The sequence below is a fragment of the Castor canadensis genome, chromosome 8, assembly GCF_047511655.1.
Source record: "Castor canadensis chromosome 8, mCasCan1.hap1v2, whole genome shotgun sequence".
NCBI classification, from domain to species: Eukaryota; Metazoa; Chordata; class Mammalia; order Rodentia; family Castoridae; genus Castor; species Castor canadensis.
The window spans coordinates 21,970,348-21,983,921 of NC_133393.1; the positions used below are offsets into that span (position 1 = coordinate 21,970,348).

General features: G+C 46.1%; 1 protein-coding gene across 2 annotated transcripts; it reads right to left on the bottom strand.

The window, feature by feature from the left end:
- Positions 1-2,463: 2,463 nt before the first annotated feature.
- Positions 2,464-12,069, bottom strand: LOC109686704 (HLA class II histocompatibility antigen, DP beta 1 chain). Of its 2 annotated transcripts, none has more exons than XM_020164170.2 (6): positions 11,861-12,069; positions 7,571-7,834; positions 3,993-4,274; positions 3,326-3,436; positions 2,992-3,014; positions 2,464-2,630 (listed from the first exon to the last, which is right to left on the bottom strand). In XM_020164170.2, exons 1-5 carry the CDS (start codon positions 11,946-11,948, stop codon positions 2,995-2,997), a joined length of 765 nt encoding a protein of 254 aa, XP_020019759.2. In that variant the 5' UTR covers positions 11,949-12,069; the 3' UTR covers positions 2,464-2,630; positions 2,992-2,994. The 2 variants fall into 2 exon arrangements, with proteins under 2 accessions (XP_020019759.2, XP_020019758.2); XM_020164169.2 differs by having other exon boundaries at positions 2,464-2,695.
- Positions 12,070-13,574: the final 1,505 nt, after the last annotated feature.

The window sequence follows — 13,574 nt, forward strand, 5'->3', positions numbered from 1 at the left end:
GTGATGCTGGTCAGTTTCAGTGAGATGCTGCTCGCAGTCAGCCACACGATCACGAGTATAAACAACCAATACCCTGCAGTGTACTGTATTCAATAAATCACCTGAGATACTCATAAGCTGGTTATGTCAGAGATGTCTATCTCTGATGGTCCATCATGTTTGATGCCATTTTTCCTGCAACTCTGGGGCTTACCCTGTCTCCTATGCGCTCAGGCCCCCAGAAGCACATATTTTGGATCTGCAATGTGAGTGCAGGAACCACAGTTTCTTATCCCGGTAGGAGGTGGGTCTAAACTGTTTCCTCTGTCCTTGGTACTGCCTTAGCATATAAGGTGGAAGGCAGTAGGCAAGGATGGTTGGGAAAGACTGTGGTTGGATATCAGTTTTAATATTCAGTGCTTGAAGGCTGTAAGGGTGGAATTTATGTGCTCTTTGTCTGGGGATTTAATGTAGGCATATTTTAAGACTTTCCAGAATTCTCAAGACCCTTTTCCATATTTAAGTGACTGGATTATTTTTTCATATTTATTTTCTGTTGCATAGATTTTTTCATGTGTTGGCTCTGAATCCAAAAAGGAAAATGAGAAGGAAAAGGTTATTGCTTGCCTACTGGATACTGTCATCATGTCATTAAGAGACAGTTGAAATTGTTACACAAAGTAAGCAATAGCATTGTCACACATAGATTTAGAGGAAACGAAGCTTATCAGGATTATTATTTTTTTTTCAGTGCTGGGGTTTGAACTCAGAGCCTACACCAGCTCTATTTTTGTGATGGGTTTTTTCAAGATAGGGTCTTGAAAACTATAATGTCTGGGTTGGCTTTGAACCGGGATCCTCCTCATCTTTGTCTCCTGAGTAGCTAGGATTACAGGTGCGAGGCACTGGCGCTATGCTTGAGTATGGTGTTTTAACTGGACAAGGGCCATGTCTCCTCATGGGGTTTGGAAATGAATCTAAATTTGTGTCTTGCCTTGTGATAGCTGTGTGACCCTCCAACACTTAGTTTCCACATTTTGGGGGGATGTTGCTGAGGTTGGGTCTCACTGTGTACCCCAGGCTGGCCTGGTTTTCGAGATCTTCCTAGCCCAGCCTCTCCAGTACTGTGATTACAGGTGTGCACCTGCATGTCAGCTTATACTTCTAGATCAGTGATGTCTGTGTCTGTACCCTCAGCTCTTACTTCTCCTGGAAATGGGACAATCTGGTCTCCAGATGCAGGAGCAATCTGGAAGGGGAACTGTGCTACATGAGCACCTGTAGCTTGTGGGAACTGACCAGGGATCCACAGGCCCAGAAGTTGCTTCTGAGAAACCAGGCAGAGGGAAATCACCACCTTTTGTTAAGAGCCACAGAGCCCTCAGTATGTGCTTGAAGAGGAAATAATCTATATTCTCCACGAAAAGGACAGCTAAACTCGTTCTCCACCTAGACTTAAAGAAAACCTCATATGAAACTCAAAACCATAATCATTTTAGATTATGAAAAAAGACCTGTTTTTAGAAACTGCTACACATATTGCTTTGGTCTTTGAACAATGGAGATGCATTTCACGCTGTGTGAATTATTAGTACTGGAAGGAGGTCTGGGCAGGCTGATGATTACATCGGGTATCTTCTACCTGATGCATTCAAAAGGCTACACTGTATTTAGTCAAGTAGCATTTGATGTATGTGGTTTGTTTTTGTTTGCAGTATGAGGTTTGAACTCAGGGCCTCTCACTTATTAGGCAGGCAATCTACCACCTGAGCCACTCTGTCAGCCTTTTCTCCAGTTGGATAGGGTCTCATTTTATGGCCAGACCAGTCTCTTCTGCAATTCTCCTCTTTATGCTTCCCTGTGTAGCTGGAATGACAGGCACACATCACTGTATCTAGTCTTTGGTTGAGATGGGGTCTTGTGAATTTTTGCTTGGGCTGGCCTTACACCATGATCCTCCCAATCTCTGTCTCCCAAGTAGCTGGAATACAGGTTTAAGCCACCAGGCCCAGCTTAAGAAAATGTTTAAAGTTGATTACATAATATTTGTAATCTTTAATTCTGATATTCATAACACTTCTTTTTTTGTGGCACTCAGGGCCCCCGCTTGCTAGGGGGCCACTAGTGTGGCCACTTGAGCTACACCCCCAGTCCTTCATCACACTTCTTAATGCTAATTGTAAAATAAAGCATGCTCTTAACAAGTTATATGTTGAATCAGTGAATATGAGTCCTATAACTCCGATTCACAGTCTTCTCACCAATGAATATCTAAGAATACTGGTCCCAGACCTGTGTGGATGAAGGGAGCAAACATGACCAGTGACAGTCCAATGAACTGCAGTGAATTCAGAAGAGGTCACATCCAACTGCCAACTGTATGTGTTGTAAGGTTATCCCACTGCTCCACTAGCTCTGACTTTACCAAAACCTTAAAAGCAGCAGTGCAAGAGATGTGCATATGCTTAAAAAGAAGACAGACAATAACATTGGATTTTTATTATTTATGGAGCTAAGGAAAATGGAATTTGGTTGAAGGCCTCATGAAAGAAGCAGTGCATTGAAGCAAAGAGTAGAACTAGACAAACTAGTTTCAGGGCAGCAGCATCCCCTGGAAAGCTGGGGTTTCATGTCAGAACCAGACTCTGGAACTAAAGAAACACAGAAAAATCCTTGTTCCAAGACACATATAGTCTTTTGATTCAGATCAGGAACCCTAGGGAGGTAAAGAAAACGTTATTCCAAGCTGCTGATCCCTCTGCCTCTTAATCCCAGGACAGAAAAATTATGTTTTTTAGGACCGAGTCATGGTGTGGTGAAAAAGTCTCTGTTGGTTTCATTCTCAATGGAGTAAAGCAGTGAATGCTCTCTCTCCACACTCACCCAAGGGCTGAGGTTGAGAGGAAGTTCAGGCCTTCGACTCTTTTCCCCTACAGTCAGAGTCCCAATGCAAAGGACGCGCTTAACAACTTTCTGCAACCCACCCCCTCAAGAAAAACACAGGGATCTTACCGTTTATCTAGATCCTTGCTGAGCTGAAAAGATACGAGGAAAGGAATGTATTCAGTCATCAAAACCTTAGACAATAAGTGACACTTTCCATCCCATCTTCCATTGCCATAGTGACACGGACGCCGCAGGAACCCAAGCACCTGGCATCTGGTTGTGCCAAGACCCCAGCCTGGGCATTCCTCTTTCCCTCCAGGCCGACTTTGCTCTGACATTCTGATGTCAGTGGCCTCCACAGCCCTCCACCAGCATTACTTTTCTATCTCGGTCCCTCATTGTGGAGATGGACAGTATGACAGCGTACGGGGAGCCTCAGCCAGGTGGCAGGCTTGCTCACCTTTCTTGCTTCTCACATGCACGACAACGCCCACTACAAGGAAGATGAGCCCCAGCACGAAGCCCCCAACGCCAGTCAGCTTCTTGTTCCGGGCAGAATCAGACTGTGCCTCTGAGAAAACAGAATCCAGGGTTAATATCACTCCCACTGGCCACACCCCTTCTTGGGTCTTGTCTAAGATCCCGGAGTCAGATGTAAAATAATAGCATGGGGACAGTGAAAGAGATGCACTGTGGAGGAGTAAGTTTATTTTTTGAGATAGGGTCTCACTACATAGGCCAGGCTGGCCTGGAACTCAGGATCCTCCTGCATTCTTCTCCAAATGCTGCAATTCTAGGCATGTACCACACTATTCCCAGAGAGGAGTAGACTTACAAAGAGCCTCTAAGTTCTGTTTTTAAGCTGTCTCTCAAAATAAGGCAGAACAGATTAAAAGCTGGAGGAACAGAATGGTTCCCAAGTGTGAGAGCAATTCAAGAAAATGTGTGATCTGAGGGGGAGATCCTGAATTGTCAGGTCCCCCAGACCAGGGACAGGCCCATCTGTATTGCCTCCAGCTCAGAACCACACTCAGGGGCTTGTACAGGAAGACAAAGGGGCAGATCTGGTCCCAGTGTCCCTGCATTTCAGAGTGTGGGATTTAGAAGGGTCATTGGTGGTAACTCACTCCAGTCCACTGTGATGGGGCTCTGGAGGCTGGGGTGCTCCACATGGCAGGTGTAGACGTCTCCCTGCTGGGGCATCATTTCCAGCATCACCAGGATCTGGAAGGTCCAGTCCCCATCACGGATCAAGTTGGTGGACACCACCCCAGCTGTTTCCTCCTGTCCATTCAGGAACCACCGCACTTGAATGTTGCCTGGGTAGAAATCTGTCACGTGGCAGACAAGCAGGTCGTGGTGCTGCAGGGTCCCCTTCTTGGAGGGTGACACATGTACGTTAGGCTGGACTAGGAGACAGCAGGAAAAGGAGTGACATTTGAGATGGTTATTTCTTACATGCTTTCATTAGGAAAGTGTTTTCTAGATGTTTAAGCTGTAAATACCCTAATTAGGCTAGTGGATATGAGGTTATACTGAAAAAGATGGAGCTGGACCCTCAAATGGAATATACACGAGGTCTAATTACTTAATGAAGATTGGGAAGATTAGGAGTAACACAAAGCAGCACTTTGGGGCACATTTAGTAGAAATTTTCACTATAAACCATCAATTAATAGTCTTTTGACAAAGAATGGAACTACCTATGCTTTAATTGCTTCATCTTGAGAAGATGCAGTGTTTGCTGAAATGAGTTTTTTGCAGTATTGGTGATCAAAACCAGGGCCTTGCCCAGACTAGGCTCTACCACTGAGCTCCAGCTCCTGCCCTCAAATGATTTTTGAAGTTAAGATTAACAGAAAATGGCATTCTCTTAATCTACCAGTCTAATAATTGTATATCATAAAATTAAAAGTACATGAAACAAGTTTGACAATGACTTATTTTTCAAAAAATGTACATATTTTATGGCTTTCCTTACCCACGAAACCCCAGTATTTTCATATTAACAGCAACAGCCTCAAACTGAATATTCTAGCCCCATCTACTTGAGGAGTAGGAATTCCAGTCCATTCTCAAGTGCCTCCCCTGCAGTGCTGTCTGTACACCTTCACCTGTGTTTGATGTACCTTTCTGTCCTCCTTTCCCCACCCATCTGGAAATGCTGCTCAAAGTAAATTTCCATGCAGCTGCCTACCTCTGGTGACCTCCCCACCCTCCCCATAGATGCTACTTTTGAACATCTGTCAGCAGTACCTTCCTCCCCTCCAGAGGCCAGAAAAGATCTATCTGCCTCTAGAGAAAAGCCCATCCACAGGAATTTCCCTCATCAGGGCTTCTGTGTCCTTAATAATGTATTCTTTCTTGTCTATTTTGTACTTCCCAGAGAACACAAAAACCCTGGATGGGACAGGGTCAGCTAAAGCATATTCTTGAACAACACTTGGAACTGTTGTTTATTTTAACAAGTTGGCTTTGTGCCCGGACTTCTTCCACTCAAGGTAATTTATTTTAGGGATGGCTTTTACTTCAGCCAACTTTTCTAAGCTCAGAGTTTACCAGTCGTTCAACTCCTTTCTGAGTTGCATTGTGACTTAGGTTAAATTTCTCTCTGTTAGGATTCCTGGGTCTCAGGTAAATCAGGGCCTGTATCTGGTTGTCTTTTTTAAGGCCAGCACATTCCATAAGGTATTTTGCCTGGAGAATACAGCTGACTTCTAGGGGGCGCTAGAGCTGAGTCAACAGGCCCAGTGGCCTCATTTATCCAGATGAAAATACATTTCACAAAGGCAAAGGATTTCCATGTATTCTAAGGCTGCCTTGTTGAGTGGTCACAAAACATCTGTTCAGTTTCTTCTAGAATTTTGTCATCGATCCACATTAGAAATCCCACAGCTCTCTGTCACTCTCCCTTTCTCTGTTTTCTGCTCCCTTGTCACTCATGCCCTAATTTCCTTGACATATTCTTCTTAAAACACTGGGCATGGAGGCATAGGCCTATAATCCTGTGGAGGCTGAGGCAGGAGGATATGAGTTAGAGGCCAAACTGGGTTTCATAGTGACACACTATATTAACAACAGCAGCAACCATGACCACCACCACCGCAACCATTAGGGTCTGGCAACACTTAGCTGGTTATAGGGAATTTGTAACCATCTGGGGAGATAACTAAAAACATGCATTTCTAGATCTCACCACCTACTGAATGTGGATCTCTGGGCACTGATTTGGGGAATCTGTGCTTTTAAGAATGTCTCCAGGGCTGGGTGCTGGTGGCTCATGCCTGTAATCCTAGCTTCTCAGGAGGCACGGATCAGGAGGATTACAGCTCGAAGCCAGCCGAGGCAAATAGTTCTAGAGACCCTATCTTGAAAAAAGCCATCAGAAAAAGAGCTGGCGGAATGGCTCAAGGTGTAGGCTCTGAGTTCAAACCCCAGAACCAAAAACCAAAAACCAAAACAAAAAAACCTCCAGGGGATTTTTTGCTGAGCAGAGAGCTAGTTTGGGACCCACTAGCCTAGGTGATCTAACCCAAACTTCTCTTTCCAATCTGGCAAGATTAGGATGAAGGAAATGGTACCACATAGCAGATTTGTACCTGTTGTATATTATTAATACAGCCCTACAATCGTGGCCAATCCTATTTCTTGATTTCTTGCCTTTGGACATTGTCTCATCTAATTACTTTGGCAACTTTCTTAAACGCAGGTCACTTTCCTGATTTCTCTCCAATTTGATCTTTTTCTCACTCTTAGCAAATGACCTTGCTTCCTACTTTCTCAAAAAAAAAAAAAAAGAGGAATCAAAATTTTCCCTTCCCTGCCCCCGCCAACCCACAGTGTCTCCCTTTTCTTATTCTTCAGCCTTTTCCTTTTCCCTGTGATGTTTTCCCTCTCTCAGGATGGCATCAGGTCCTCCCACTCTCCAAGCTGAGAGGAAGAAGCCAGGGCTCTTCTGTCCTATCTTCCAAAGTCCTCGTGGTTCTGCACACCTCACCTCTCTTCTCTTTATACTTGGCCTTCCTGAAGGAAGACAATTCAGCTCAAACACTACATAACAGTGACCTGGAGTCCAAGACAAGGTACCACCTCAGTCCCTGAGAGTGGAGCTCCACCCTCAGCCTGGTTCCTGCCCTCGCCTCTCTGCCCATTTGGCCCAGGTCCTGCCTCCACCTGCGGGCAACCTGCCCTCCCTCCAAACCCACCTTTCAACCTCTGTTCACTATCTTTCAAGGTCATGGGTACCACCGTCTGCCGTTCCCATGTCACCTTCCCTCAGCTTCTTTCTATGACACTCTCTGCCCTGATTGTTCTAACACTGACTCTGCTTGCGGGTCACCTTCACAGGCTTTTCTCTTAGCCAGCACCACAAGCGCCCGCGATCCTAGGAGTCAGTCCGTCCGTCTCTCCTCCCTGGATCGGGTCTGCCCCTGTCTCATCAGACCCTGTCCACGAGGCCTCAGCTCTCCTCCGCGACGTCTCTGCCCGACCCCCGCCGGTCCCCTCGTCCCGCGGCCGGCCCGCACCAGGCCTGATGGGCGCCTGCCAGTTTCTCCCTCCACTGCGGGTTCCCTCACTTCACCCTCGCTGCCGTGGACAAATCTGCGGACCGACCCCAAACCCCATCACCCCCAGCTCTGCCGTCCCCTTCCCGGCCCAAGGCCGCCCGGCTGTCCCCGCGGCCCCGTGACCCGCCCGGCCTCACCTCGGCGCTTCAGGGTGAAGCCCTCGTCCAGCTCGTAGTTGTGTCTGCAGAAGGTGTCCACCGCGGCCCGCTCGTCCTCCAGGAGGTCCTTCTGGCTGTTCCAGTACTCGGCGATGGGCCGCCCCAGCTCGGTGACCGCGCGGTACTCCCCGACGTCGCTGTCGAAGCGCACGAACTCCTCCCGGTTGTAGATGTATCTCTCCACGAAGCGCTGCGTCCCGTTGAACGCGTAGCATTCCTGCAGTGCCTGGATCAGGTAATTCTCTGCGGGTGGAGAACTACCTGAGCCGGGGCGCGAACCCGCGACTCACCTCCTCCACCCCGTCCCCGCCCGCACTCGGGGCTCAGCGCCGCCGAGGCGCTCTTCACCCACCGCCCAGTGCAAGGCGGCCGCTGTTCCACCCAGTCCTCCCACTCAGGGCTGGACCTTGAGACACCATTCTCTCTAACAGAGTCTCTAGGCCGCCATTTCTCACTCGTGATGAGAGGGTGTACTGAATTTAATTTAAGGTGACGTTGCTGACCGCGTGACCGGGTGACCTTTGGAAAGGGACAGGCACACTGAGGAGGTCACCAGTTCTGGCAGAGGAGGGGCGACACTTCATGTGGGGTCACCAAAAGAAGCAGAATGTCACCAGAGCACAAAGTCCCCAGGGCAGAGAAACCGCGGGGGCAGGAACTGAGATGGAAAGAGATCCTGTTCTCTCTGTCTGGGTCCCTGTCTGACACTGCCATCCCTGAGGCAGTCTTGGCCCAAATGTCACCTCCTCCAGGAAGCCTTCCCTATTTCCTTCTCTTTCATGTACTTTCATGCTCTCTCTTCTGAGCCAGTGTATTGTTTTGCTTGCTGGAAATGTAAAAAGTTTCCTTAAACTTTGATATAAATAAAGGCTTCCTAGCCTGAAAGTTAATGTATCTTTTCACTTTTCAAACTTGGTGGTGGTCTGGGAATGTAGCTCACTGGCAGACCACCTCCCTAGCCTGGGCAAGGCCCTGGGCTTGATCCCCAGCACAGCAAAACAAACAAATGAACAAACAAACAGTCTCTCAAATTGGCTGTAGGAAGACTTGATCCAAAAGATGTGGAATATTCCTTAATCAGTGAAAATCACCCCAGCAATCAGAGACCTATGTGGGTGGACTCTGATGTTCCTAGAGGCACTGCTGGTGGAGTTTTTATGTAAAGAAACATGGCATGCTGCTCTTCCTACGGCAGGCCACCAGCAGCGTCTGACAAGCACATATCAACAAGGAACTGTGATCTTCCTTATTTATTTGCTTCTATTTGAGTCTGTTTGGGTCAGATCTGTTCTTGGTCACATTGAGGAAATTAGGGTGGTGTGGTTACTTTGCATGTCCGTTTCATCCTCTATAAATTAACATTTCAAGAAAAATAGTTGCTGTTTTCTTTTCATATACCTAACATAGCTCTCAGTAAATTTTTATTAGTCAATCAATGAATCAATAAATAAAATGAATGATGTGCCTGGACCATGAGAGGGAGCTCTAAGCATGTTTATTAAGTGTGTTTTTAAACTAGTAATCTGTTACTTTATTAAAAAGGAGCTGGTAGCTGGTAGCTCACACCTGTAATCCTAGCTACTTAGGAGGCAGAGATGAGGAGGGGTGAGGCTTGAAGCCAGTCTGGGCAAATAGTTCAAAAGACCCTACTTTGAAAAATTCCATCACAAAACAGGGCTGGTAGAGTGGCTCAAGTGGTAGAGCGCCTGCCTAGCAAGTGTGAGGCCATAAGTTCAAACCCCAGAACCATCAAAAACGCCCAAAAGATGTCAGAACTTTAAATGCCAGATGCACTCCATCACACAGCTTCTGAGACCACATTTAACGTATGAGTATGGTGGGGTTGCAAATTGGTTTTTATATATGATGCTTGCCTGCTTTTCACCATGCGAGGGGAAAGCTGAGAGGAACTAGGAAAGCCAAAGACGAGGAGCCCAGAGCCCCAGATGAAGCTGCACTGCCTCCTCCAGCTTCAAATATTGGAGAGCATTTCTTTTTTTTTTTTTTTGTCCTTTTTCTTTTATTATTCATATGTGCATACAAGTCTTGGTTCATTTCTCCCCCCTGCCCCCACCCCCTCCCTTACCACCCACTCCGTCCCCTCCCTCTCCCCCCCCCAATACCCAGCAGAAACTATTTTGCCCTTATTTCTAATTTTGTTGTAGAGAGAGTATAAGCAATAATAGGAAGGAACAAGGGGTTTTGCTGGTTGAGATAAGGATAGCTATACAGGGCATTGACTCACATTGATTTCCTGTGCGTGGGTGTTACCTTCTAGGTTAATTCTTTTTAATCTAACCTTTTCTCTAGTTCCTGGTCCCCTTTTCCTATTGGCCTCAGTTGCTTTAAGGTATCTGCTTTAGTTTCTCTGCGTTAAGGGCAACAAATGCTAGCTAGTTTTTTAGGTGTCTTACCTATCCTCACCCCTCCCTCGTGTGCTCTCGCTTTTATCATGTGCTCATAGTATTGGAGAGCATTTCTGACAACAGAATAGGCCTGAAGTTTCCAGGGGTGATTGTAGAGGTCACTGTAGGGGTGACATGACTGCTGTCTTTGTCCCCACAGTGATAGCTAGAATAACTGACTCATCTGGGGGTTTTGTCCCACCCAAGGCTCAGGAGAAGTTGCACAGGACAAAGGGGAGGGTGTGGCTGGCCTCAAAGGCACCATAAAGCCTTCAGTCCTCAGTGCCAGTGCTTGACTCAGATTCACAGTTGCCTCTTCTGCTGGTCCTCTCATCCTGAGGCCCCAACCCCCTTTCGTGCAGATTCTTGCTCCCTGGGGTGGTCTCAACAAACCTTGTCTTCCCCCAGCCCCCTAGGCTGCTCTTTCACACCTCTTCTGTTCTGGTTTTTTTTTTTGGCAGTACTGGGGTTTGAATTCGGGGCCTCATGCTTGCTAGGTAGGCACAATCCTCATGCCTTTTCTCTTCTGCCTCGTTTGAGGTTGGGGATCTGTGTGGAGTTGGAAGAGTATGAGGGGCATTGGGTAGTGACTACTGAACATTTCTCCAGGCAGGGTGCCCTAGGAACCCCCCTTCAATCCTGTTCACACAAATCTCGATCTCCCCTTTGCCCCTCACCCCCTCGTCATCACACGCATACCTCAGCTCTCTGCCCACCCCACTGCTGGCATTTCCTGACCACTTTCGTTGCCTATTATCCCATGAAGCAACTTCCTACGGTATGCTGGCACAGCCCCCTCACCAGCTGCTGGCCATTTTTCAGTGTCATCCAGATGCATTTCCTGGCTTCTCTTTCCTGCCCCTCTCCAGTTCCTGACACTTTGAAGACACAGTTCCCATGGCTGAGCTGTCCTGCTAGTTGGTTTCAACACCCTTTGTATCAACAAGAGCAAGTTCTCCCTCCCTCCTCAGCAAGTGGACCTGATGTAACAGGAGACGGCCCTGGGGTTTGAGGGTCTGGACTTTGTTCAATACAGTTACCCCAGGAAAATGAGGGAGTGAAATGAGGACAGTATATGAAGGGGTCTATGAAGGAAGGGTGAAAATTAGTGATAAACTAAGTAGCTACTTTATAGCCCTTCTTCTTACACTGTTGGGTATAAATTTGGAATAGACAATTAAGAAGCATCCTGGGAGAGGAAGGTTGGCTCTTAGAAGCCTGGATACTCCACTAGCCTCAGGGAGGTAACATGAGTAAGAGGTCTTTTCTTGGTCATCTCTTCTGTACTGTCTGACCATCTACACATCCTTTCCACATACCTACAGGTCCTCATCTCATCCTTTCCACGAGTCTCTAAGAATCTAGTGAAGATCTGGGAAAGCTGGAAGAATCACCTTCAACGAGAACGCTATCAGGTAGAGCCATAGCCTGTCCCATCTTTCTCTCAATCTCGCAGGCTCCCACCCTGCCCCGGGAGTAGAAGACACTCTCTTTGAGCACTGAGTTGGCAAGGTGATCTTCGTCCCCTTGAGGCTGTGATGCATATGTGAGGAAACCCAGGGGGCTGAACCTGTTTTTTTTTTTTTCTCTCTGAAAACCTTGTACCCCAGTTACTCCAGATCTCACAGCCTGTTGTCCACATGACACAAGCAGCCCACCCTGGGCACCTGGTGTCCTTGGGTAAGGGAACAGGTAGGCTGGATAGCAACCAGGAAGCGAGCCTGATTCTCTAGATGGGAGCCAAGGGCATGGTGATATGGCAGGCACCCCCACAGCCGCTCTCAAAATCTGGTCCCTAAAAGGAAAGGCCTCTAGGAATGGTTTCCTGAGCTAGGCCCTTCAGGAATAGCCGCTCTGCTCTTACCTGGAGTGGCCCTGCCCTGGACCACAGGGTTGCTCAGCACCATCAGCAACATGGTCAGAGCCACTGTCCTGGGGACCTCAGGGACCATCGTGGGGCTGGAAAAGCCTTCTGAGATGGAGAGAGTAGCAGTGAGGGAATGAAGGACTCGCTAAATGAGCTCCTTGATGAACTATCAGAGACCATGGCCAAAGTAGTCGCCTGTGTTCCTGGGATTAGATAGGCTCTGAGAAAACAACCAATGGGCATGGAGCTTTCTATGAGTCATCAGTCACTGAGCAGATGGCTAGTGTGAAAGGTCTGTTGATTTAGTGTATGATGCACTTAACTGTACAATGCAATTTAGTGTATTATAGAGGGAGGCTAGTGACACTTACCTTAACCAGCTGGATAAGTCACAAGGCTTGGGAGATTATGGGTTTTCTTTTCTCTGAACATGACCTCAAATATTTCTGCTGGCTCATCTATGGGGATTATTATTTCTGCAACCTTGCTGCTTCTCACACACCCTCACGATGTGGGATGTAGTAAATGCCATTTTAGTGTTTAAAAGGTTATTCAGTGGCATGATTTATAAATAGAGAGATTAAGTGTTTGTTTCAGAACTCAAAATGAGTCTTGGAGTTCATCTGCCTTGCTTTTGCTCAAGGGGGATGTTTAGGATTGTCGCCCATCCACATTTTCTTTCAGAGGTCTGTTAGTCCTGAGAGTCACAGAGGACCCAGGGTCCCTCCACAGGGCTCTGTCAGGGTCAGCGGGGCTCCTTCCAGAGCCATTGCACCTGGGAGCTGAACTACTAAATAAGCATGTCACTTGAAGAACACTGCCTGTTTTTGTAAAGTCCGTAAGGAATATAAATAGACCAGTGAATAAGGAAGAAAAAAAAATCATCAAAGACCCTATCTCTTTCAAAATACCTTACTCTGTCGTGTTCATTGTGAATATTTTTACATTCAAAGAACATTACTCTCTGTAACTTATAAATGCAATCTGCTGGACAACATACTGATAATGAAAATGTCAAGCTAACATCATTTCTTTATTCAGATATTAAAATGTAAATAAAATGGTACATATAGAATGGAAGAAAAGAAAAGAATTATATAGCATAAAGCATTTGTTGGAAATGAGAAGTCAGTATAGAATTGTGAAATAAAAGCTCAGATTCTTCAGTGAAACTACCTGGGTTGACTGTCTCTTTGTCACTGATCTGCTATAGGTAATCAGAGAAATATTAATTTCTCAATGTCTTTGGTAACATTTTTAGAATATATATTTATAATACTGGTCTGATGGGAGGATTAAATGACATAATGCTGGTTAAGTACTAAATATAGCCTCTCTCTGTACCAACCAGTTAATAATTATTATTTATATATGGCAAGGCTTCCACAAAAAGAGAATAACACTAAGATAACATGCTTCATTGTTATATTAAGTATCAAGTGCTTTGTAATCTTACTTATGGATACCAAAGGAATACTTCAAATAAAGATCTTTGTAATAAGACTAGAAAAGCAAGGCTTTATATGGCAAAGAAAATGTAAAATTAAAATTGAGATTACTTGTAATAGGAAAACATTAGGAAACTTCCTCTTAAAAACCAGATCAAAAAGGAGGGGGGTTTACTGTATATGGGTATTCTTGTGTGAAAATTAAATAAAATGGATAGTAACTTAAAGAGAAAAATATTATTTCAGATGGCTTATATATCGGG

Bases quoted from the DNA above. Each gene is read 5' to 3' on its own strand.
- LOC109686704 (XM_020164170.2), bottom strand. From the start codon at position 11,948: ATGGTCCCTGAGGTCCCCAGGACAGTGGCTCTGACCATGTTGCTGATG. The intron at 4,275-7,570 runs GTGAGGCCGGGC...GCTGTCTCCTAG, and splicing joins CTTCACCCTGAAGCGCCGAG to TCCAGCCTAACGTACATGTG. The intron at 3,437-3,992 runs GTGAGTTACCAC...CTGTTTTCTCAG, and splicing joins CCCCATCACAGTGGACTGGA to AGGCACAGTCTGATTCTGCC.